Raw genomic sequence first — 26,860 nt, 5'->3', positions numbered from 1 at the left:
CATACAATCTTTAAAAAAAAATGTTATAGATGTATGTAGTGTGTGTCCTAAGGAGACCCTCCTTGAATCCACAAAGTAGTCAAAATATGAACTCAAAGTTTTTAAAACGTTCCCATTTTGGAAAATGTTTTTTCAATCTGTGTATTCTATTTCCCTGACTCATAGTCACTGACACTCTCTGGAAAGTGATAATGGCCTTAAGTAAAACCAAACCAGCTTGGAGTTCTGAAATACACTGGCATAAATTAAAGAAGTGAAGCTAGCTGATTTTTCAGCCTTGGTTCATTACACAAAAGGTGGACAGCAATGTCATTGTACAATGAAACCTACTCACCGTGTTTTTTTCTGCATCTAAAATCCTGACTAGAAGCCAAGCTTTATTTTTCATTTTTTTTAATTCCATCATTTCTTGGCTTTTTTGCTCAGATCAAGTGTGGTATTTTTTTCTTAATTCCAGTATAATTAACACACAGTGTTATATTCAAGGTTTATCTTTAAATACCCATACCTGAGCAAGTTCAGACAAAGTGGTCCTAAGTGTAACTTGCTTTGCTTTCTTTCTTATCTAGTTAGATTTCCTTTGTAAGGGACAGAATAAATAATGGACCTGCAGACATAAGGCATAAAAATACATGTGACAACAGTATTTCAAGGCACCACTTCTTTATTTTATATGTAGTTGTTAAAATTATAGACTTTGGAATCGGTTGTCTGGATTTGACTAACTTGCCCTGCAAATCATTAGCTCTGCGTGATTTGGATGGCTGTTCCCTTCTTTATAACTTGGGAATGCTGAAAGCATCTAGTGGGTATTTTAATTGTGGACATTAAAAGAAATAACATATGGAAAGCACCTAGCACTGTGCCTAACATCTAGAAAGGAGTCAGTAAATACCGACTATTATTATAGGTGGTCAGAATAGTGGTTTTCTACTATGTACCAGGCACTGTACTAGGCTCTTTGCCTGGTCAACAAATGGCCTGCACAGTAAATAGAGTTTGGCTCTTTTACAAATTAAGAGATGGAGGCTCATAAAGGACACGAAGAAACTATGTGGTAAGATGCAGGACAATGATTCAAATCCAGGCCCCTCTGCCTCCGTTCTTGACCTTATTGATATCCTGGTCCATATGGTACCAGCTGCATGTGGCTGTTTTGCTGGTGGCTAACTAGCTGATGGGAGAGCAGGAGGTGGCCTCCTGAACCTGCAGGCATCTTTTCACTATCTATTGCTACTATCTGACTCCTAAGAAATCCCTGTTGGACATCAAAGAGAAGGGAATGACTTCCAGTCTACAACAACTACACAGGAACACTGATCCATTCCACATTCTTAAACTGGGAGCTTGGGGCTGTTTTCCATAACACGATGTATATTCCCCAGTTTGAGAAGTGAGGCTTGCTTAGGATGACACTGAGATCATAAGATCTTATTCTGTCACTTGTTCGGAAGATTTGCCTTCCTAAGGCAGATTCTTTCTTCTAAAACTGAAAAAAATCAAAGGGATTATCTTGAGCTAGGTCTCTCCTGAATGCAGTTGCTAATATCTGAATTATTTCCTTTGGCAAAATGACATCTCTGTGTTCTGCCTCCTTTGGGGAGAGCCCGGTTTGCAAAACAAATTATTTCTTCCATTTCATTTCCTTTCTGTTTCTCCAAGTAAACTTTTCTCATGAGCATTTGATCATGAGGAATGAGAAAGCTAAGGAAAGCACTTGACTTCATCTACAATCATGTTGTCATCAAAGGATCTATGCAAAATACATTTCTATGCATCCCAGGAGCACACCTTTCATCTTTTCTTCCCCATGGATAGGTTTTTTGTTTTGTTTCGTTTTTACGCCAAAGAATGATTTGACCTCAGAGAAAGCTTCTGCTCAGGTGAAATAAGAGGAAGATGGAGCTGTACCCACCAAGGCAAACACTCCTCCCACCTCTAGGAATGTGCATATAGTGTTCTCAGTCCGTCATTCAGATTTTATCATCTATTTGGAGTTGAATAATGTGACATGGCCATTAAAATACACAGTATCTCAGTAGAGACGTTTCTAAGCAGAATCCAGGCAAAGAAGCCCTACGGATGTACATCTCAAGAGCTATCCATGAGCTAAACATTCTATCGACAAACGGGCTTAGTGAATGTATGCCTGTCATGGGTCGGCAGTGGTAGGCAGGAGGTATATAGTAAACTGGCATGGCCCCAGGGAAGAAAAGTTAGTAGCTTGAGCAATTTGAATATGACTGAAATTTTGTAAATCCCACGAGAAATGAAAGCTCAACTTCAATGTCCTCTGAGGTTCTCATTTTATATAGAAACAATGTAATCTCATCTGGTTTCTTCTTTTTCTTATTCACAGAATGTCAGTACTGGGGCGCCGAGCTCCAGCTACCCACACTGGATTTTGAAGATGTTTTAAAAAATGATGAACATGCCTGCAAGTGGCTCTCCACCCTCAAGAAAATAGGCATAGTACGACTCACAGGAGCATCTGACAAACGAGGACAAGTTTTAAAACTTGGGAAAAGGATCGGTTTCCTTTATCTCACATTTTATGGGTGAGTTACCAAAGAGTTTGTATTCTGCCACTAAGTATAAAGTCTGGTATATTTCCCAGAAGGAAGAGACTCTTTTGATTGGAGAAAACAAAATTTGCATAATACCCTGAGCAGGAAGTCAGATGAGAAGACATGTCTAAAAGTGGGATTTCTCTGAGAATAACTGGGATTTTAAAGGATCCTAAAATCCAAAAGACATCAGACATCAAAGCCAGGCTAGTTATAGATGGCAGGTTTGTTTTCTAGGGTTGCCATAACAGAATACTATAGACTCGGTGGCTTAAACAACAGAAAGTCATTTCCTCAGACTTCTGAAAGCCAGATGTCCAAGAGGAAGGTGGCTGCAGGTTTTATTTCAGTGAGAGCTCTCTTCCTGACGTGGAGATGGCCACTCTCACTGGGTTCTCACATGGCCTTTCCTGTCTGTCCCTGCACTGCTGGTATCTCTTCCTCTTCTTATAAGGACAGCAGTCCTGTTGGAGAAGGGCCCCAACCTTAAGACTTCATTTAACCTAATCACCTTCTTAAAGACTCCATCTCCAAATCCAGTCACATTGTTGGTCAGGGCTTCAACATTTGATTTTGGGGAGAACGCCCTTCAGTTCAGAGGAGATAGCATGGAAGACCATGTTTCTCCAAGACTTTTATAAATGCAAAGTTCATTAAAGTTTTACTGCCCAAGACTTGGTGCAAAAAAAAAAAAAAAAAAAAAAAATAGGGCCCTGGGGAACTGAAACCAGCCACCAGCTGTGGTTAAAAAGATAAAACTAATATGCAGAAAATTAGGTCTATGCACTTCGGCAAGGAACAGGAAATGTATTTGATTTTTAACTTTGGAACAAGAAGCTGTTTGCATAAGAATTGCCTGGGAGTAACATTCATTATGGATAATGAAACTCTAACAACAGGAAACACTTATTTGGAAGTGGGGGGTATGAGTGTATTTTTAAACCGTAGGGTGAACCCTCATGCAGGATGCACACAATTATTCTTGGGCTCACGGAGCAGAGGGCACTGGGAGTGAAAAAAACCTTTAAAATCCAAAGGTTGCAAAACTGGTAGCACACAGGCTGTATTCAGATATGTTTTGGTTGGCCCATAGGAAGTTGAAAGAAAAGAATTAGTTGTCAACACTTAAAAACTGGGAGATTTTACATTAAATATGGATCTGACTTTTCTTGAAAAATCAAATCTGGCAACAACTGAGACTCAATCCCCGCATGCCAGGAGCCTGCTTGGTGTAAGTGGAGGCCGCCCCTTGAAGAGAGCATGTGCTCACACTCCAGTTGCACAAATTGTGTGTGGGCCCCCCACCCCTACTCAGACCTGCAGGAGCCCTGCCTGCCTTTGAGTTTGCCACCCCCAATCTAGAATAAGACCCTGTCTATAGATAAACAAGGAATCAAAAATAACTAATCACTTGCTCCCAATGATTTGATCAAGTTTATTCATGGCAGAAGACTCTATCGTGTGTAGACTTAGACGACCCCACCCCACCCCCCACCCCAAGAACTTACTGCTACCCCTAAGCATACTGTGAACTACCTAATTTTTATCTTCCCTACATCTACAAGAATTTAAGCTGTTTGGGGGCAGTGGTGTGGTTCAGTTGGTCAAGCAGCCAACTCTTGATTTTGACCCAGGTGACGATCTCAGGATCATGGGAGTCAGCTTGAGATCCTCTCTATCCCTCTGCCCTTCCCCCACTCATGTGCACTGCACTCGCACTCTTTCTCTCTCTAAAATACATAATTTTTTTAAAAAATTTAAGCTGTTTTACAGACTGTATCGGTAACAAGTGATAAAGACCTGGAGATAGTCTTGAAATTATTAAGAGCCTCCATCTAATTATTTGGTCTTTACTTATCGTTCACAATTTTCTGAAATGGGTAATTTCCTCCAGTTCACTGATAAGGAATCTGAATTCCAGAGAATTAAACTATAACCCAAATTTTCACAGGTAATAGAAAAGGAACCAGAGTTAGAATCTGGGGCTGCTTTATCCATGGGCTTCCTAATCCACCTCACTATCAATGATATTAAGGAGGAACATGGGAGGATGCTTTTAGTCACCGGAAGTAAACAGAATACTTCACAGTAAATCTCTTCTATATTTTTCTACTTAGTTTTATTGGCTGACAATGAGATTTTTGTATCTATGCAACACATGTCACAATTTCACAACAGCAGCCAAATTGGGGCGGGTCTCTTTGTTGTAGTATCCTAATGCTCACCCTAACCCGTCACATTTAGGGTCGGCTTCTTAGTCCTGATTTATTACTTGAATTCTGTTTTGTTTTATTGTAATTTTGCCACTGATCTAACTGATCTTATCTTGTGAAGTTTATTGGAATAAATACTCAAGGTTTGTTGTCAAAAACAAATCAGACCTCCTACTACGGTTGCATTCCTTTGTCCAAGATCTTTGCATCTAACTGGATAGGTTTAACCTACTCAGTCTCATCTTCCATGCAGAGGATCACATTTCTTTCCTGAATCTCTCAAACTATACCTCAGGCCAAGAAAGGCCTTTCTGACAACCTTACAGCTACTTCTACAACATATTATCAAGATCTCTGCAGGTTTGTTTGTTTGTTTTCAATTTTAATTTTTAATTCTTTACCTCAAGAACTTACAGAAGAGGGCAGTTTTGCTGTGGTTGCTTTGTTTTTATTTGTTTGCTTATGTGTTTTTTAAGAGAATGAGAAAAACGAATATTTTCCTGAAGTGATTTCCCCTTTCTGCCTCCTCCCACGGTAATGTGGAAAATGATGTTGAAATTTCTATGACAGATGATTCAAAGGAGGGATATTTAGAGCAATAGTTCTCCACTGAGGTTACCCATCAGAATAGCCAATTTTTAAAATGCTGACATCTGTGTCCATTCTCCACGGATTTTTCAAAACAGGATTTGGATTTGACCTGAGTCTCAGGCATTTTAAAAACCCTGCAGGTGATTCTTGTGTGTAGCTAAGGTTACAAACCTCTAGTTGAGAAGAGGATTATTTCAAGAGAAGGCAGGTCTCAGTTGGTGTAGAATTTGGGTGCTTTACACTCTCTCAGCTCTCATAGTTAGGTACACCAAGTGTCATTTTTCATGCTCTTCTTTGTGGTGTGGTAATGCCTGGACATGACTCATCTTTATAAGAGACTCAGTAGCTGCCTTCAATGTGGTCCTTTCTTTCATAGCTTTGTTTCTCCCCTGGCAAAGAGCCTTACTATTGCCCCAAATAATTGGCAGGTGAGTGAGAGAATGCAATGAATAAATGAAGGCAATAAATAATGGAGAGCAGGGATTGCCATAGATAGAAGGATGGAGAAAGGAAAGTGGGAAGAAGAAGGCTAAAGGCTAATTTTGCATCCCATGTAGATTTTTCAAGAAGCCTGGTTTCTACTTTTGCGTAGATGCCCAAAAATATAAATAGCTTGGTGCTACTTTACACAGGTCTCCTTTGGGAAACAAATATCCACCTAGCACTTTCCCATTCAAGTAGAATTACTAGTTTGGAGAATTTGAATGCATGGGTCTAAACTGAGAATTATAATATCTATTTTTGGTTCTTGGCTGTCATCTCAATTGTTAAAGCATTGATTGGATAAACAAAAACAGTGGATCCCAGCATTTTGCCTAGCCTTAGCATACAGTAGGTAAGGAATAAATGTTTAATGATAGATACACACCTAGATGTTTTCAAAAAACTATAAAGCAGCAAGTGAATACAAAAATTATTAGAGCATGTAACAATCATAAAATTAGATTAAAATACTAAATCAAAATGGTAATAGCTTTGAGGACAAAAGTAGATGTAATTTCCATGTCTATATTTTCTCAGATGATTATCATTATTTTGTCAGTGCCTCATCTAGACAATATTTTTTTCATGCAACTCTGTGAAATGCTCAGCAACCTTACTGCTTGATGATGAAAGCTTACCTGGGAGAAAAGAATAAGACTTGGTAAAGAAGCCCTCATTGTCCATTTTGTCCCACCAGAGATAGCTGGTAAGAGATAATTACAGCACTATGGAACAAGATAACATTTTCAGAAGGATTTAGATCTTAAAGTTGGATCCATATAGTTTTTACAGGGTAGGGTCAAGAGCCTCATCTCATGCCCCTTAACTTCCTCCCCCCAAAAATCAATAAAAATATCTTTCTGAATAATTTCTCTTTTAAATTTTTATTTTTTTTAATTTGTATATAATTAATTTACAGACTTATACTCAATCCAGGTGTGCAATATAATACTTAGCAATTCTATATGTTACTCAGTGCGCCTCACAATAAGTGTATTCTTGAACCCCTTAATCTGGTTCATGCTCTCCCCATCCACTTCCCTCTGGCAACCACCAATTTATTCTTTGTATTTAAGAGTCTGTTTCCTTGTCTCTTCCTTTTTTTTGTTCATTTGTTTTGTTCCTTAAATTTCACATGTGATATGATATGTGTCTTTCTCTGACTTACTTATTTTGCTTAGCATTTTACCCTCTAGATTCATCCATGCTGCTATAAGTGGAAAGATCTCATTCTTTTATAGCATAGTGTATACACTACATCTTCTTTATCCATTCACCTATGGATGGACACGGGCTGCTTTCATAGCTTGGCTATTATAAATAATGCTATAATAAACATAGGGGTGCATGTATTTTTTCAAATTAATGTTTCCATTTTCTTTGGGTTAATACCCAGTAGAGGAATTACTGGATTGTATGTTAGTTCTATTTTTAATTTTTTGAGAAACTTCCATACTGTTTTCCATGGTGGCATCATCTATTTGCGTTCCTACCATCAGTTTGCATTCCCACTTGGGTTCCCACCAAGAGTGCATAATTCCTTTTTCTCTACATCCTCACCAACACTTGTTGTTTCTCATGCTTTTGATTTTAGCCATTCTGACAGGTGTGAGATGATATCTCCTTGCAGTGTTGATAATAATTTCTTAATTGAAGAAATTATCTGAATTTATGACACAATCTAGCCCAATAGGAAAGAGTCATTATAAACTATACTTTTTCTATATACTGCCATATTCAATGATTATACCAAGTTAGAATGTTTTCAAGAATGCAACCAGCAGAACAAATCTGAAAGGAAGTACAATCACTATAGATCACACTGAACATCTTGATTGGCGGTATTATTGTTTTACCCTTCTGTATGCTACATTGTGCAAGGCACTGTGTTAGGCATTTTGTTCTGACCTAGATTTGGGTTTCTACTTTATGGAAAAGTATCTTTTGTCACTGTTGTAAGTGGGCAAATACCAATACTTGGGTTGACTTCATCTAAATAATTGGAGCCAATAAAAACTCCATAAAATCAAGGAATAGACTGGAAAGCAACCCCGGACTTTTGGCATTCCAAATGAGGAAACGCGGCAGTCAATACATGCCAGTGGCAGTTAAAAGGCAGTGAAGGGTGATGGTCTCCAACATGCGAAGGTACAGTAAAGATGGGCAAACATGGCTGCTTGAGAAAATGAACCAGGCTCCTCAAAATGTTCACAGGCTACCATAATGTAAGTAGGTGTAGCAGGAATAAATATATATATTTAATTAAGACTTCATAAAGCTGGACAGTCCCTCTTCCCATCCCCATACTAATTCAGTTCAGGTGAAAGACTTCTTTTTCGTAGGCTATTCTTCCTCCTTCCTGGCTATCCCACCAGAGAGAGCTGGTGAGGGACAACGACAGCACCATCACTCTCTCCGCTGATTGTCCAAGACTGCGTTCCTCTCATCCTGCGTTCCTCACTCCTTTCCTGCATGCATCACCCTTGCTTTTCCTTCTCCTGGCCTTTATTCTGCCTACAAACAGCATATCCTGTCCCAAATCCTCCTCTGTTTTTGGCTACTTTTTGGTCTTTCTTGCTCTTCTCACTTGATGTACTAGCATTTTCCCCCCTCCCTCCCAACACCACCTCTGTGACAGCCTCCCTTCATCTGGTAGTCTCTGTAGCTCTAGGAAAGACAACTCTCTCCCAGCCTCTGCTCTGTGAGCTGACAGCACCTCATCTCCAAGCACCTCATGAGAAATAAAACAAAGTAAGCATTTTACTCCTCACCCAACTGAGCCTGTTTTGCATTCTGAATTACCTATTCAAAAAAGTGAAGTAGAAATTCTCCTCTCTTCTGCATATTCATAACATCTAGTAAGGGCATTTCTTCTCTTTCTTTCTTTTTTTAAGATTCTTCTTTTAGCAGAGATGCACGCAGTGTGGAAGAAAACCAACCACCCTGCTGTATAATATCCCTACTGTCTATTTGCTGGGTGACAGTAAAGCTTACTGGTCATGGGCTTTTGAAACCATAATTCTGATAAGGAAACACTAAGATCAGATGTTCTTCCCTAAAAGGACAAAATCATACTCTGAAAATACTCCTTTTCCAACTGGTTGGACAACTAAATAAATTGGCTGGGTCAGGGTTTTGTTATTTACGTGAGTTCATGTAAAGGTGTGTGTGTGTGTGTACATGTGTGACACAGAGAGAAAGAAGAGATTCAGTATCGATTTTTTAAAGTATTAACCACCAGTATTGTGTAGTAACTAGCTGCTCTGCATGTAACAGGATAAGGCATGCATATCTCACTGCTATCATCGGTGTCACATTGATCTCCTTAAAGGCTGAAATGGTGGCCTCATCAGGATGATGTCTTCAGTACTAGCTCAGAGTCTGACACACAGTGAGCACTCAGGGAATTTTAATAAAAGGGCATATATGCTAAGATATTGAGGCCTCATTTGGTCAAGAATTCTCTCTTAGCATTGTCGACATTGGTAAGCTCTTTAGTGAGAATATTAACCTTGTGAGCAACTCTGAGGGACCCTTCTTCATCAGAAGGTCAAGCAGAAGAAGATACAAATTTCAACCTTAGCTAGCAAGACTGTCTTCTTTCCAGAACACAGTCGAGTAGTTTCAGATTTTCTTCTTTCTAAGAATGTTTTATTTGCTGGCATAAGCAAGTTGCATTAACACATGTAGCAGGGATTAGACTAATAGGAATAATGAGGTGAAAATGAAAAATATGTTTCTCTGAAACAGCAGCATGAGGAGTAAAATAGGCAGTGGCAACAAGGAAAAGGGATGAAAGGAACTTGGTGGATCTTGGTAGTAGTCAAATTTTATCTTGTAGAGACAAGCATGGAAGCTGTACAATTACGGAATAAAACTCACAAGGTTAACAAATTGTAGTGGGAAAATTTAAATAAATACTTTGGAACACTTCATTCCTAAAAACTGGGGGGAGAGTGGAGAACCCAGTATCCCAGAACATCTGCACGTCATTACTGCCCACAGAGCTGCCCGTAGGACCAACAGAGAAACACGGTTGAATCACGGCTCCACACTCGCTGTTTGTAGGTGAGAAGGGGATCTAAGCTTTTCGTGTAATTTCCTGGAACTCTAGGATTCTCCTCTACTGAGGACTTGCTTCTCTCTTTCTACAGGAACTGTTTTAATACCTGGCATGTCCTGTGAAACCTTTAGATGAAAGGTTGCTGGAAAATGTAAGAGGTGACTACTGCTGCCCAGTTTTGCATCTGCATGAGCGCCTTGCATGCGGGCTTCGTCAGAGGAATAAAATCATGTCAAACCAAAAAGGTTTCTAGTGGGCAGTTTGTCAAATACACCAGCCAGGCCAGTTAAGAATTAACAATATTGAAATGGCCTCTGGGGAGTACAAGAATATATCCTTTCCAACATTCACTGGATTTCTGCTAGCATTTCTGTAAGCCAGCCCAGCAGCATTTCACACATTTGGTTGTATTAGAGATTGAGGGTATATGAGCGAAAAATATTATTATTCCTTGGCTTCTGGCCCTTTAGAAATTGCTCCGACCATTAGCACTGCCTCCAAACCTGACTTTGAAAGAGCTACTTGTTTGATATACGGGTTACCAGAAAACATTTGTGAAGTGTGGAAACTTAACAGGGAAAGAAAAAACAAGTTTATCCATTTTGGTGAAGTTTCTAGACAAGAAATTGCTTGAGAAAACCAAATAGCCCTTCTTGAACAAAAATGGCTCTGAGTTATGAAAAACCAACCTAAAAGCAATTTAGACTTGGGAAGAAAACAAAGAAAACCTTTCTGAGTTCTGAATCTAGTTGTAATTCCATCCTACTTTGTAAAAAATTCACACTGGGATTTCTTAATGAGTTGTTTTAGATTCAGTACTGACCCAAGTGTTTCAGTGGGGGGGTGGGAGAGAACCTTTAAAATGTGTATTCTTGTTTTAGGGGTTCCCAGGCAGAGTAACAAGCTGTGTTCTTTCAGCCATTGTGAACCCCAGCTTATGTTATCAGCCAAGAGACCATCCCTGGTGTTCCCTTTGTAATACTCAGTTTTGCAGTAATTAAAGTTGTGGCCAGCAAAACCACTTGATTATGAGGTCATCTCATGAATGAAAGGAAAAATAATTTCTCTGTCTCGTGCTTTCCTAGAAATCACTGGAGGAGATTTTTGAGACCCTAGTAAACCATTTGTTTCTCCACAAGCCCTGACTCCTTATTACCTCCTCAGTTTTCCTCTGAGCATTGGGATGGGACAAAATAATTTTCTGTTAAGCACCTTTGACGTGCTAAGTATTGAACTCAATGCTTTACAGTGATTATCTTGAATCTTCACAATTCTAATAAGAGCCATTATTCCCATTTTAGAGATAAAGAAACTGAGGCAGAAAAATCAGCCTTCAAACCCAGGTTTACTTGACTCAACAGTCTGCAGTCTTTCCTTGGGCACTGTGCTTGAATGGTGGTTTATCGAGCACTCCCTCCCTAGTTCCTAATGCCGTAGGAATTATTAACTATCAAATGGGGCTTCCACTCATATTTATAGCTCAGATGCAAGGGAACAACTTAATAGGATTATAGAGAGATTTCTCAAACTAAGTCATAACAACAGCACCAGAATATTCATTACCATCTCATCTATTAAATTCAAATTATAGCCAATTGTTTATGCAAAGGGAAAGTGACGATCGACAAGGAATCAGAAAACTTGTGACAACAGAAAATGAAGTTTATATTTTAACCTTGCACATCAAAAATCTAAACCAGCATCTAGCTCCTGTTCTGTTGAGATAAATCAAGCACAATTTGACCTACCACCACCCAAAAACAATATGCTTACTTTGGAATTCTCCAAAGCTTTTCTTTTTTTTTTTTTTGCAATGCACTTTATTCTTAGTTTTTTGTAATGAAAGACTTTGGAACTTTGGAGGAAATTGCTGTAACTTTTTTCTTTGTGTTTTTAGAGGTGGTTGCCATCTTTCCATTACTACCCATCTTTATTTTTATTACTGGGAGTATTATTAAACTTTCAAAATAAATTTTAAAAAGCCACTTCTTGTGGTAAAATACAATCCAGACACAGAAGAATCACAAAGACAAATATATAACTTAATGAATTTTTGTAAGACACATGCTCTTGAAACACTTGAAACACCATCCAGGTCAAGAAATAGAACAGTGACTACTCTGGAACCCATCCACATACTCTAAGCAATCACAAACCTCTCTTTTCTCCCCAAATGTAACAGCTCTCCTGAATTTTTTGGTATTCACTATCTGGTTTTCCTGATTTAGAGTATTAGCACCAAAATGTGCATTGCTTAATGGTGGTTTGGTTTCTCAATTTTTTCGTTTTATTTATCTTCTTTTCCTCCCCTATTACTAATTCTATTAGTAAATAAAATTTACTACTTAGCACCATTGCTTTGTGAACATCATCTCTATTCATTTTGGTTGTCTGAATCTTATTCTCTTGTAAATTCCTCAGAAAGGCCCCATGAGAACAGTATTCTCTAAATTCTTGCATGTTGACAGCAATTTAAGATCTTTATACTTGAAAAATCAATTTGGCTAAATATAAAATTCTTGGCTTACAACATCTTTAATATGTCTCTACAGTTTTATCGGTAATCTAATTTTCCTTCCCTTATAAATAATTTGATATTTTTACTTGGATGCCCAAAAGATTTTTCTTTTTAAAGATCAGTAACTTTACAGGCTATGTTGGTGTTGGTTATTCTGGGGCAACTTTTTCAGGGACCATATGGCTTGGTCTTTCAGTGTTTCAAATCTTTTGTATTTTTCTTAATTTCAGGAATTTTTTTAAAATTATAGTTCTTAATATTTGTTCTTTTTATTCTGGATTTCTTCTTTTGAGGACTTCTATTATGTGTATATTAAATCATCTGTTAATTAAAATTCATTAAAATTTATTACTTTCTCTCAAATCCCTCTTATCTGTCTTTTTTTATATTTAAGTTTTTCTCCTTTTTATCTTCTCATTATCCAAAGGTGTTATCTGTTGTACTTATTCAATATTGTATCCCTTCTAGCTTAGTCTTCATTTTTAATAATTTTTAAAATTTTTCCTTTCTGAGTATATCACTCCATTTCTGGGTTTCTATCTCTGATGTAAGTTATTCTTTCATATATTGTATCATTTGATTAATATCTTCTAGACTCAATAACAGTAGGTATAAGCAGAAAAATAGAAGTTAGAGAAACTAGAATATTTTTTATCTTTGGGGGCATATCCCTCTGGCATGTATTATCTATAGGTATGTTATTTTGCTATTCATTCTCTTTCTTAAAATAACTTTAGAAAACTAAACCTTAACCATGTGATATTTCTAATGTTCATGTGAACTTTTTTCTTGATTATTAAAAGGAGATATGACTCAGAAACTTTGTTATAGTTTTAAGCTGTATTTCAAAACTATGGGTGATAACCTTCTGGTTATCAGACCTCCTGGTTTTTCTCCTTTACTTTTATCTGGAACTTCTTTTTCCTTTGTCCTTACTGCTCCTGGACTGCTCAATTTGGGGACTCATCATGGATGAGAGTTTCGTCTATTGAGTGTTTAGAGCTCCCGAACCCAGACTAATCTAGTCCCTTACCACAGACCCCTCATAGACCCCTACGTTGAAATGTGAACATACCCTCCCAGGAGCCAGTACACTGTCCCTTCATGATCTGGGAATTTTTCGGATCCATCCAATACCTAGTTGCTTCCCTCTGCTTCCTCCTCTGCACCATTTCTGATATGGCATGCTGTGGCTTTGGAAAGTCTATCTCTATACCCACTCGTATTTTGGGCCTCATGGATATATCCAGTCACCTAATTTTGGTTTAGATGTTTTCCCTGAGTTTTGGGGTTTGCACACTAGATGTCCCATGAAGAAGATTCAGAGAGATTAAGAACTATGTCACCATGATTATCCCAGGACCCTCCTTGCTTGCTTTGTATCTTCATGCTTCATGGAGATTTCCATGTGAGTTTAATGGATGGAGTGAGAGCAATGCTAGATATCGGACAGGTTACTTTCATTTTCCTACTTGATAGTGGGGATATTCTTCTCAAAAATGGAATGGAGTTTCTCATTTCCAGGAATAAATGCAATGTCAGTGAGAGCCCATAATATAAGTTAGAACTGAAAAGATAATGGCTTTTTAAAACACAGCCTAGCAGTTCTGCCAAGTATTGTTTGCAAACAACTGTAACACTTCCCCTAGGAATCAGACAACAGAAATGATTGGTGGCCAAATTATTCATAATTTAAATATATCTAAAACATATAGCTTTGGCCGGGATTAAAGTTAATAGCTAGACAATCAGGAACATAACACAATTTACTGTTTCACAGTCCATGCCTTCATTCAACAAATATTTTTGGCAGTGGGTTAAATGCTATGAGATAAAGAGTATGTTTCAGCTCAGTTCCCTCATGTAATGAGATTTTTTTTGGTACGACTTTACCGTACAATAAGGGAAACAGATATTTGAAACAAAACCAAGAATAGCCACAGAGCAAACAGTCCCCACTGCAGCCCGTATTGGACTTCTCTCTCTTCCCCTGAGAGGCTATGTTCTCTCCCTCCACTGGGCCTTCTGCCCATAGTGACCTTTACCCTTCTAGGTAAATCCTACTCAGTCTTCAGGTCTCCACCTAATCTTTACTCTCTTATTCTCATAACGTCTTGTACTTTAGCTTTGAAGGTAAGTCACACTGATTTTTCTTCCCCAGAGACGGTATGTTCCATGAGATGCAAGTACCGTGTCAGTTCTGTTCATGTCTGTATCCTCAGTTCCTGGCCCATTGTGTGTCTAATAAGTGATGATGGAAAATTAAATATCTGAAGCTCAGAAGGGGGACTGCATCTGGGAAGTTATAGGTGGATGTGTTACAACTACGGTTAGAAATGATAGGGGCCCCTGGGTGGCCCAGTTGGTTAAGCATCTGCCTTCAGCTCAGGTTGTGATCCCAGGGTCCTGAGATCAAAACCCGCATCGGGTTCCCTGCTTAGTGGGGAGCCTGCTTCTCCCTCCCCCTGCTCTTGCTCTCTCTTTCAACTTTAAATAAATAAATAAAATCTTCAAAAAATAAAAAAGAAATAGAAAACAAATGATATACAGCATAATATTCCTTTGGATGATTATTAATGTTTTTGTTTATTTTAGCTAAGAGATAATTTTCTTTTTTAAAAAGGTTTATTTATTTGAGGGCACCTGGGTGGCTCAGTCATTAGGCGGCTGCCTTCGGCTCAGGTCATGATCCCAGGGTCCTGGGATGGAGGCCCACATGGGACTCCCTGCTCAGTGGGAAGCCTGCTTCTCCCTCCCCCACTCTCCTTGCTTGTGTTCCCTCTCTCTCTGTGTCTCTCTCTGTCAAATAAATAAATGAAGTCTTTAAAAAAAAAAAAAGATTTATTTATTTGAGAGAGAGAGAGCAAGCATGTGCTCACATGTATGTGTGTGTGAGAGCAGGAGAGGGAAAAGACAGAAATTGAGGGAGAGAAAGAATCTGAGTCTCCACTCAGCATGGAGCCCAACACAGGCTCAATCTCAATCTCAATCTCAATCTCAATGACCCTGAGATCATGACCTGAGCCCAAATCAAGAGTCACACTTAACCAACTGAGCCACCTGGGCACCCCTAGGAGATAATTGTCTATGTTAAAGCTTAAAAAATAAAAATGACATATGAGCATTATGTTTTAGGTCCAACATGACAAGTGACGATGGTCAAAAGAAGGCATCCTTCTGTTACCTGATGAGAGCGGTTTGCAGTAGGCTGAGATTTGAGAGTGTAGCTGTTGGTGATAAGAAATCTAGGTTGCAGTTGTAGAACATCTTTTCATATAAGTTGTACTTCAAAAAAGAAAAAGATTAAAAATAAATCCAGCATGACTTTCCAGGTGTGATCAAAAGATTATAAAATCTATCACCAAGGGTATAAGAACAAATCTAGCAAAAAACCATGTTTAAACACTCCATAAACACTAAAGGATTCAAATTTGTCACAAAACACTATTAATTTCATGAAATATCATGAGTATCTATGATTGGCCATCTAGACTGGGGTGGAGCTAGTGAATAAGTATTCAAACCAAGCCCACAAAATAGTCTCTAAAAATCATGATTTTAATGTACAGGAGCTTTTGACAAAATCCTTAAGTGGAAAATATAAAAGACATTTCTTTTTAAAATTTTAATTCCAGTAGAGTTAACATGTACTGCTGTATTAGTTTTAGGTATACAGTATAGTGATTTAACAATTCTATACATCACTCAGTGTGCATCATGGTAAGCGGACTCTTGATCCCTTGACCTGTTTCACCCACTCCCCACCCACCTCCCCACTGGTAACCACCAGTTTGTTCTCTAGAGTTAAGAGTCTGTGTTTTGGTTTATCCAATTTTGAGAATGACACAAGTAGCTCAGTGGAAATCCCTAGATTTGTTTAAAATAGCACCGCTGGCAAAAGCAGGATTATGTGCACAGTTCCAATCGCCTGTCCCAGCACAACACCACAAAGGTCTATACCAGTGGGTTAAGATGCTATGCTGAGCCTGCCTCTTGAGTTTTAGAAGATCCTGGGTCCTGCACCTCTGCTTTGGTTGTGATACTTTCTGACAGTCTGCTTGAGTTGCTTTACTTGGAGGAGTGTTAGAATCTGTTTCTAATGAAAGATGCCTCATCTCACTAAGGCCCCACAGCGGGCTTTTAAAAAACACTTTCTCCACATTTGCATTTATTTCTGGTGTGTTTTCCTTTGGATTTGAGAAGGATGCATGAAAGCTTAGGGTCACAAACAATCAGCAGCAGCCTTCTTGGCATGATTCATTTCTATAAGGAAGTAGAAAGGTAGACCAAATGACATTTCTAGGATTTTTCCAGACTTACACTATGACTGTTATGAGAATGTTTTATGATTGGAATTGGCAAGCCCCTTTCCTGGGATTTATCATTATGTGCGAGCATAGACTTTTAGGCTACGTATCCCACACCGTGCCTGAGACACTTTAGGGCTGAAAAATGTTTATCATCCCCTGCCAGTTAGCGCAGAGGGTGGAGAACTGCTCTGATGATGCCAAGTCACAGGCCCCATCCCTGTAGAAGCCAGTTAATGTCAAACGAAGGAAAGATCCGTTCCGCGGCTAAAACCTGCACCTTGAATCTCAGCCAGCTCTTGGCTGAATGAAAATTCAGTCAGCTTACCCCTGATCATAGGAGACACCACGAAAGGGAAGGTAGGTGAATCAATGCAAAACCATCAACACTCTTGAAAAGAAAAATCTAAATATAATCATTTCCTATTCACAATGTCAAAAGCATCATCTTCTTAGAAGATGCTATAGATTCTACACCTTGATGAAATTACTTTTTTCCTGTCCTTACATCCTTCTCTACATGTTGATTATTGTTGGAATGCTGATGGTGACAGCAGGCAGAATCTTCATTAGGTTTGGGTCACGGAGTGACATGTATTTCCTGGGTACAGTCACTACAGTATAATGGATTGTTGGATTCATATTTGAAATTAGTTGGGGCAGGCTACATACACTCTTTTTCTTTCACAGGTTCTCTCTCCGGCTTATAGCCACCTAGAGATGGTTCTTTAAACTTTGGTGGAAGATTTACCAGGCTTTCCATATTTTATTTATTTATTTATTTACTTATTTACTTTAGATTTATTTATCTATTTATTTGAGAAAGAGAGAGAGAGCACAAGCAGAGGGAGCAGCAGGAAGAGAAAGAGGGAAAAGCAGGCTCCATGCTGAGCAGGGAGCTGGATGCAGGTCTTGATCCCAGAACCCTGGGATCAGGACCTGAACCAAAGGTAGTCACTTAATGACCAAGCCACCTAGATGTCCCTATCTTTTTTTATATTTTTGTCACAGAGAGAGAGCACAAGTAGAGGGAGCAGCAGGCAGAGGCAGAGAGAGAAGCAGACTCCCCACTGAGCAGAGAGCCTGATGTGGGGCTCTATCCCAGGACACTGCAATTATGACCTTAGCTGAAGGCAGATGCTTAATCGACTGAGCCACCCTAGAGCCCCTCCATTTTACACTTAGATGAAATACAATACAAAACAAGACCAAAAAACAGAACCAAATAGCTAGTTTCATCCTCAATCCCAGAGAATGGGGAAGACACCCTATCTCTCACTTCAGATTCCTCTCCCTAAAATACACCCCCAGAAATTCATATTTCTACTTTTCTTCCAGGTCTTCTGGAACACTTCTCAAAACATTATCTCTGCCATGATATTCTCCTAGCCCCCAATCCTTATCTCCTTGCCTTGCTTTATTTTCTTTGTAGCACTTTTTTCTGTTATTACATTTGGTAATTACTTGTTCATTTGTTTCTCTTGTTCGCTGCTATATCTCTAATGCTAAAACAACGCCTGACATAGAATAGGGGCTCAATATAGATTTATTAACAAATGATTTGATGAATATGAATATAAATTAATAAATAGACATTATGACAGCAATAAAATGACATGCATTTATAGTGATACATTTTTCAAACCAGATTTGCCTTATTTTAAACACAACTTTCTTCCAATTACCTATAGTCTCAATCTTCTCAGGGAAAAGTCTTACAAAATCTGAATACTGGTTTATTTTCCTGACACAGAGTTGCAAGTAATCCCTAGTTTGTTTATTAATTTTTTTTTTAAATATAAAGGCAGGCTATTTCTTTTGGTACTGGAGGTAAAATTGACATAACATAAAATTAACAATTTTAAAGCATACACTTTTGTGTTATTTAGTACATTGACAATGTGAAACCATTACTGCTATCTAGTTTTAATGCATTTTCATCAAAACTATTATTTTTTGAAAACTAATTATTCATCTTGGAATGGTAGAAAACTAATCCATTACATAATAAAATGGTAAATAAAGGGAAAGAATCAAGTTCTTATCTCAGTATCCCTATGTAGCTCTTACATGGGGTAACCAAATACTAGATGAAGGAAAGTAGATATTTTTAAAAGCACTGACAAATGAAAAAGAATTAAAAGAAATTATTAATTTGGCACTTTACTATTTGGGACTCCCAATGAATTAGTGGATCTAGCCACTAAGCATAAGTATGTACAAATATCACAAAAACAAAGACATCTTGACATTTTGTGTCTTCTAATAGAAGAGCACAATGCCATCTATCGTTTTGCCAAAGAAAGAAAATAGAGTTTGTCCAAGCCTCTGCATTTAGTTGCCAATTTTCTAGAAACACAGAAGACAGAGAAACATGTTGAACCACACCTCGATATGCAATCAGCAAAGTCCAGACTGTGAGGAACTCTGGAGGTCAAATTCCCTGTGTTCTTCAAACAATAAATTGTAGGAAAAACAGGCTGAAAGGGAAACCTGTAGATGAAGACACTTAAAATACATAACAACCGTTGCTAATATTAAACAAAGTGTCTAAGGATGCAGATTCAAGGGTAAAAATATAAAGAAATGCAAAGAAATTATAAATACAGAAGTCATGGTATGGTTACTTTGGAGAGGAGAGAGATGAGGTTGTGGCTGAGACAGGACATATAACCTTAAAGTTATATTTTCTGATTTGAGTAATAGTTATGAGTGTAATTAAAAATTCATTAAGTTCAAATAAAATAAAATAAATATGCATTGAGTTCCCTCTAAGATCAGGAAAAAGATAAGAGTGCTTGTTTTCACCACTGCAATTCAACATTGTATTAGAAGCTCTGCCCAGGGCAGTTGGGCAAGATATAGTAATAAAGGCATCCAAATAAGAAAGGAAGAGGCAAGTGTATCTCTATTCATAGATAACATGATCCTATATATAGAAAACCCCACAGAATGCACACAAAAAAAGCTAATATAGTTAGTAAGTAAATTCAGCAAATTTGCAGGATATAAGAGCAATACAGAGAAATGAGTTGTGCTTATACATACTAGCAATGCATGATCTGAAAAGGAATTTTTTTTAAAAATTCCATTTACAATAGCATCCAGAAGAATAAAATACCTGGGAATAAATTTAACCAAGGATATGAAAAACTTATAAAATGAAAACTATAAAACATTGTGAAGGAAATTAAAGAAGACCTAACAAATGGAAGGATATCCTGCATTCGTGGACTGCAAGACAGAATATTGTTAAGATATGATCACTACCTGAAGCAGTCCACAGATTCAATGCAATGCTTACCAAAATGCCAGTGGTTTTCTTGTAGAAATAGAAAAGCAATGCTCAAATTCATATGAAATTGCAAAGGGTTCTGAAGAGCCGAAATAATAATAACAAACAAGAACAAAGTTGGAAGACTCATAATTCCTGATTTCAAAACTTATTACAAATCTATAGTAATCAAAATACTGTGGTACTGGGATCAAGATAAACATGAAGATTAATGGAACAGAACTCAAAGTTCAGAAGGAAGCCCATGCATCTATGGCTAACTGATATTTAACAAGGGTGTTGAAACCTTTCAATGAGGAAAGAACAGTCTCTTCAACAAACAGTGCTGGGACAACTGTATATGCACATGCAAAAAGAATAAAGTTGGACCCCTTCCTCACATATATTCAAAATTAGCTCAAATGGATCAAGGATCTATATATAAAACTGTAAGATTCTTTGGAGAAAACATAGGTGTAAATCTTCATGACCTTAGATTGGGCAATGGATCCTTAGGTCTAACACCAAAAACACAAACAAACACAAAAATAGATGAATAGAACTTCATCAAATTTTAAACTTTTGGCCATCAAATATCATTACTAAGAAAATGAAAGGACAGCCCCACAAAAGGGGTAAAAAATAGTTACAGATCACATGTCAGGCTATCTAAAGTTCTCATAGAAATTAAAAAGGGACAAACCACTCAATTTAAAATGAGCAAAGGACTTTAATTGACATATGTCCAAAGTAAATATACAGATGGCCAGCAAGCATATAAAAAGATACTCAACATCATTAACCACCGGGAAAATGCACATCAAAACTATGATATACCTTGGGGGTGCCTGGGTGGCTCAGTGAGTTGGGCCTCTGCCTTCAGCTCAGGTCATGATCCCAGGGTCCTGGGATCAAGCCCCGCATCAGGCAGGGATCCTGCCTCCCCCTCTCTCTCTGCCTGCCTCTCTGCTTACTTGTGATCTCTATCTGTCAAATAAATAAATAAAATCTTTAAAAAAAAAGAGTTTTGGGGCACCTGGGTCGTTCAGTTCGTTAAGCGACTGCCTTCGGCTCGGGTTGTGATCCTGGAGTCCCAGGATCAAGTCCCACATTGGGCTCCCTGCTTGGCAGGGAATCTGCTTCTCCTGCTGACCTCTCTCCTCTCATGCTCTCTCTCTCTCAAATGAATAAATAAAATCTTAAATCATAAAAATGCTTAAAACTATGATATACCACCTTACACCCACCAGGATGGTTAAAACCAACAACAGCAGCAACAACAACAAACCAGAAAATAACTAACGTTGATGAGGATGTGAAAAAATTGGAAGTCTCAAAAATCCTGGTGGGAATATAAAGTGGTCCAACTACTATGGAAAATGGCTTGGCACCTCCTCAAAAAGTTAAAGGTAGAATTAGGATATGATTCCATCTTTGCACTCTAGGCATTACCCAAAAGAATTGAAAACAGGTGCTCAAATAAGTACATGCACACCCATGGTTATGCCAACACTAATCACATCTCCCAAGGAGTAGAAATAGAGCAAATGTCCATCAGTTGATGAGTCAATAAACGAATTGTGGAATATCCATACAATAGAATATTATTTGACCATAAAAAGGAATGAAGTAATGATACATGGTCCATCATAGAGGAATCTCAGAAATATTCTGTTAAGTAGAATAAGCCAGACACAGGAGGTTACACCTTGTATGATTCCATTTATATTAAATACCCCAAGTAGGTAAATCCCTAGAGACAGAATGCATTTGGTGTTTGCCAGGGACTGGGAGGAGGGCAGGATGGGAAGAAAATGCTTCATGGGTAAGAGGTTCCGTGTGGAGTGATTGGAAATATTTTGCACCTAGATAGATAGAGGCGATGCTTACCAACACTGTGAAAGTCCTAAGGGCCACCGAACTGCCCACTAAATTGTTCATTTTGCGTTATGTGAATTTCACCTCAATAAATGATTTTAAATGTACTAAGCTATTAAAAAAAACCTAACCTACAATCACACACATACATCTTTATAAGCTCTGTGGGATAGACAAATGCGTAAATGTACTTTTCTCTGGAGAAGAGAGGAGAAAGGAGGAGGTACATACTCTCAAATGGTAACTTTGGACAAGGAAAAGCCAGGCTCTCTTCTTGGCTCACATCAGTACAGTAATTATTTCATAAAATGAAAAGTTTCCATTTCCCCCATGTATCCAGTTCATTCTAACACATTTCCTCTGGATTACTGACAGACCGTTTAAACATATGCTTCTTGTATTTTACAGACATACTTGGCAAGTGCAAGACAAAATTGACGCAAACAATGTGGCTTACACAACTGGGAAGCTAAGCTTTCACACTGATTATCCAGCCCTCCATCATCCACCTGGGGTAAGGTGAGCCTCAACATATTTTCCACAAGACAGGCCAAGGACCAGTGTCCTCCTGTATTTTGAGTCTAAGTGACTCTATGTTTCACTAGCTAACTTGTCCTACATAGATCCTTCTTCAAGCATAATCCAAACATGAAATCTCTGTGCCTAAATCCTGAATAGCCTGAGATTTCCAAGGGATAGAAGACTTTTGTGTATTAAAAAAAAAAAAAAAAAAACTTCTTTTGTTTCCTTTTGGAAATAACTATTGACACTTTTTGCTTTGCTTAGACAAATTTTATGATAGCAGTACATCTTCAGGTCCTTTTGCATATTTACCATTCCCAAAAGAGTTAAAAGAGAAAATGAAACCAGGGAACACAATGTAGGGTTTTCCCATAAAGTCACATGACTACCATTCATATCAGTTAGCTATCACTGCATAAAAACCACTTCCTAACTTAGTGGATTGAAAGAATACCACTAGGGTGCCTGGGTGGGATCTGCCTTTGGCTGGGGTCATGAACTTCGGGTCCTGGGATCAAGTTCTGCATTAGGTTCCTTGGTCAGCCGGAGCCTGCTTCTCCCTCTGCTGCCCCCCCCCCTACTTCTGCTCTCTCTCTCTCTCTCTCTCAAAGAAATAAATAAAATCTTTCGAAAAAATTAGACTAGAAAACTAAAAATTCTAATTTAATATTTTAATTATCTGCTGTTTTTAAGTGAGGTTAGGTTTTGTTTCTGGGTTAAAATTGAAAGCCTAAGGAAAAGTGATTATGTGGCTTTGTAAATATTCTTGAAGTATAATATAATGCTTGACATTTTCATAGCATTTTATACTTTTTCGAAGTATGCTATATATATTACTTTGTCTGATCCCTCTTAACATTCCTGTAAGGCAGGTGATTGATCATGCCTTTTTATGTTAGATGACAAAATGACACACAGCAACGTTAAATGCTTTCACTGAGTGACATCCGAATAATAGGACACTTAAAACAGAGCCCAGGCCTCTGTCTAGTCAGGTTTTTCACCATACCATGCTGGCCTTGAGTTAGACTTTCTAATTACCATGATTTATATAATGCAATGAGCATAGACATCATCAGACATTACAAACTAAGGCTTAGCTCAGCACATTTCATGTCATAGGGACGTCACAGATATGATATAAAAAAGGCAAAGAAATACCACAAAGTTGTGCCTGTCTCCATCAGCAAAAGACACATTCAAAGATAAATGACCTGACAGAAGCTTTTTCAGTGACAGATGATTCCTAGAATGTCTAGATTGGTGTAAGAGAATAATTAGAATGTAGGCAGCTGTTTCTGCTATTGGCCAAGTTTCCATTTGGAATAGTTCAGGGGCCTTTGTAACAAAGCTTGAGCTTTTTTATAACAAACAGAATAAGACAATTTTCTTTTCAATGCAGATGAAATGATCTAAATAAGGAGTTACCTGTTGAGAGTTGACTTTCATCAGTTTTGATCATGTGGAGCAGGGATGAGGTGACACATCTTTAAAGAAGCACAGATGTTCCTTTGCTCACTGTCTTTGGGCCAAAAGTCTCATGCTGCTTGGGATGGGTAGATGAAGTAACATCTAGGAAGGAAATAGTTTTGGTTCTTAATGAATGACATGAAATAGAATTTGATTTTATACACATCAGGTGCATATGTACTGTTTGAATTAGGTGATAGAAGTGTTGTTTGCCACCATCATCTTTTTTTCTTTCATAAGATTGCATTAAAATATAAGTACATAAAAGAAGATTATTACTTGGCCTTGCCATATATATATGTAAAAGACATCAACTGACATTTTTTGAAGATTCTTATTTGAAATATTCTGTGACTTCATTATGGCAAAAGCTAAGAGGATTTAAAGAACACTGATTCTCTCAAAGACAGAGTTGGGCCATTGTTTTGCCTTCTTGGAGTCTGGCAGACTGGAGGTTGATGTTTCCATTTCATCCTCTTGTTAATCATGCTGCTTCACCTTTCACAGCCCTGGTGATGAGATGGTTTTCTACAGCGACTTGGTCAGCTTATGCACATTTTTTTTTTGAGCGTAAAAAACTGACATCAGTTTAAGGTTGGAACCATTAATAATGGAGACCAATTCTCTCCTAACATCAGAAAATAAGGCATAATCAACCTGAAACAGGAATTGAAGTTTACAAAGCACATATATATATACACAACTCATGATACTAAACTATTAAGAGTCCCATTAAAGAATTTCCTCCCTTTAAAAGGAAAAGAACTTGCTGTATGATGATTTTGAGGCAAATAGACAAAGGTTTGAATGACAGCTTCACCATGTGTAGCCGAGTTCTTACCAGCTGGCCAACTTTTTCATTTCTGGGTCTGGGTTCTTCCACCATAAAATGGAGAGGAAAGTCTGACATTCTAAGGACTGTTGTAAGGAAGTGATAAATGTACAATCATAACTTGAGAACAAGTATGTGTGAGATTTAAAATATTGAGAAAATGTAAGCAGTTTGAGGAAGAAGGCAGGATTTGTGTTCTAGATCCGCATTACCCAATATATTGTCACTAGCCATATACGATCATTTAAATTTTAAATTAAATTAATTATATTTAAATAAAATTTAAAATGCAGTTCTTTGGTCACATTGACCACATTTCAAGCTCACAATAGCCATGTGGAACTAGTGTCTACTGTACTGGGCAGCAGAGGAGGACATTTCTGTCACCGCAGAAAGTTCGAACGGATAACACGGTTCTAGACCATTTATGGAAATAACCAAGTGGATATTTTTTCCACTCATATTCCCCCTATTCTGGATGTTTGATAATGTTGTAATGTTTTTCTCTTTCTTATTTTTGTTTAACTGAGAATAAAGTTTTCACGGCTGGATAGTGTTCATTTCTCTAAGTAGAAAATCTGGGTCTAAACTTATTCAAGCTTATTCAACAAATTCAAACTTACTCAAAATCACTCACTCATGCTAACTAAAGGAGTCACAGAAACCCCATCCAAAAAATATATTTCTAAATTTTACTATTTGGGGGACATGTGGGTGCCTCAATTGGTTAAGTGTCTGCCTTCGGTTTGAGTCATGATCCCAGAGTCCTGGGATCAAGTCTTACACTGGGCTCCTTGCTCAGTGAGGAGCCTCTTTTTCCCTCTGCCTGCTGCTCCCCCACATTTGTGCTATGTCGCACACATACACTGTCTTTCGCTGACAGATAAAGAAATTAAAGCTTTTAAAAAATAGTAAAGAAAGATATAAACAGATTTTACTTTTTTTTGCTTTTCAAAATGAAATAATGCTGAACATTTCCCCCTAAATCTTAGTAAAAATAACTATCCTTTTGGTTTCTTATTTCCGGTGCTTCTTAGGTTTATACATCCTCATAGCCCCACCCAACCTCCATTCCCTTCTGATCCTCATACCTTAACTATCTCATTTAACTCTCGAGTAGTTACTGTCTCACCTCCTTTAAAAAAATATGTCCTACGTAACACCACTGGGCTAATATTCTTCAACTCAGTCTTGGCTACATTACAACTGTAATGTAAAACCCTTCAACAGTTCCCCTCTGTGCAGAAGAGAAAATCCAATATTCTTCATCTGACATTCAAGACTCTATAATAAGTACTTCAATAACCTTTCCCACTGGATCCATCCTTTTCAGTCATGAACCTCTATCGCGACCAAACTTTTTGATACATAGTGAGGTGTGCATTTTTGCACATCCATTATGACTGCACCTGATTTGCTCTCTCCATTCTGCTCTGCATATCCAACACCTTACCCATCCTCCTTTGCCCAGTTTAAATCCCACCTCCTCTGTAAAGTCAACATGAAGTGATAAATACTCCAATATGAAGTGTTCGCTCCCTGCAGCTATTTTGGTCTGTGCCTTTTGTTTACTAACAGACATTATCGTGCCTCTGTTCATGTCTCACACTGAAATAGTGTCTAAAGGAACTTTCTCTCTCCAATCCCTTTCCCTGCTGACACAAAAGAGATTTAAGAGGTTTGTTGACTTTAGTGCATTCAGAACTTTCTGAATCTTTAATGATGTCAAAAATGTAAATGTTTACCATTTTAAAACAGATTTCTCTATTTCTTTTTACAGGTTCAGTTTCTGCACTGCATAAAGCAAACAGTCACTGGGGGTGATTCAGAAATCGTAGATGGGTTTAACGTATGCCGAAAGCTCAGGGAAAAAAATCCTCGAGCATTCCAGATTTTGTCCTCCACTTTTGTGGACTTTACAGACATTGGAGTGGATTATTGTGATTTCTCTGTGCAATCCAAACACAAAATTATAGAGTAAGTACCATCTATACATTTCTCAAGCAATTAAATAGCTGACTGCAAAAGCTTCATTTCCTGGGGCGCCTGGGTGGCTCAGTGTGTTAAGCCGCTGCCTTCGGCTCAGGTCATGATCTCAGGGTCCTGGGATTGAGTCCCACATCGGGCTCTCTGCTCAGCAGG

General features: G+C 38.1%; 2 protein-coding genes across 5 annotated transcripts in view; one reads left to right on the top strand and one right to left on the bottom strand.

Moving 5' to 3' along the window:
- The window catches only part of CCDC34 (coiled-coil domain containing 34), a 333,393-nt gene that overhangs the window by 84,231 nt on the left and 222,302 nt on the right, over window positions 1-26,860 (bottom strand). The window contains exon 7 of the transcript XR_009405454.1: window positions 23,845-23,988. The gene's annotated coding sequence lies outside the window, so the exon portion shown is untranslated. The remainder of the gene's footprint in view (window positions 1-23,844; window positions 23,989-26,860) is intronic.
- The window catches only part of BBOX1 (gamma-butyrobetaine hydroxylase 1), a 60,310-nt gene that overhangs the window by 24,133 nt on the left and 9,317 nt on the right, over window positions 1-26,860 (top strand). For all 4 annotated transcript variants that reach the window (XM_059406808.1, XM_059406788.1, XM_059406778.1 and 1 more), the window contains 3 exons: window positions 2,360-2,558; window positions 22,303-22,408; window positions 26,499-26,695. In XM_059406808.1, coding sequence (XP_059262791.1) covers window positions 2,360-2,558; window positions 22,303-22,408; window positions 26,499-26,695 — 502 coding nt within the window. The remainder of the gene's footprint in view (window positions 1-2,359; window positions 2,559-22,302; window positions 22,409-26,498; window positions 26,696-26,860) is intronic.

Source organism: Mustela nigripes, chromosome 1, assembly GCF_022355385.1.
Source record: "Mustela nigripes isolate SB6536 chromosome 1, MUSNIG.SB6536, whole genome shotgun sequence".
Lineage (NCBI taxonomy): Eukaryota > Metazoa > Chordata > Mammalia > Carnivora > Mustelidae > Mustela > Mustela nigripes.
This window is presented reverse-complemented; position numbering and strand designations above follow the sequence as displayed.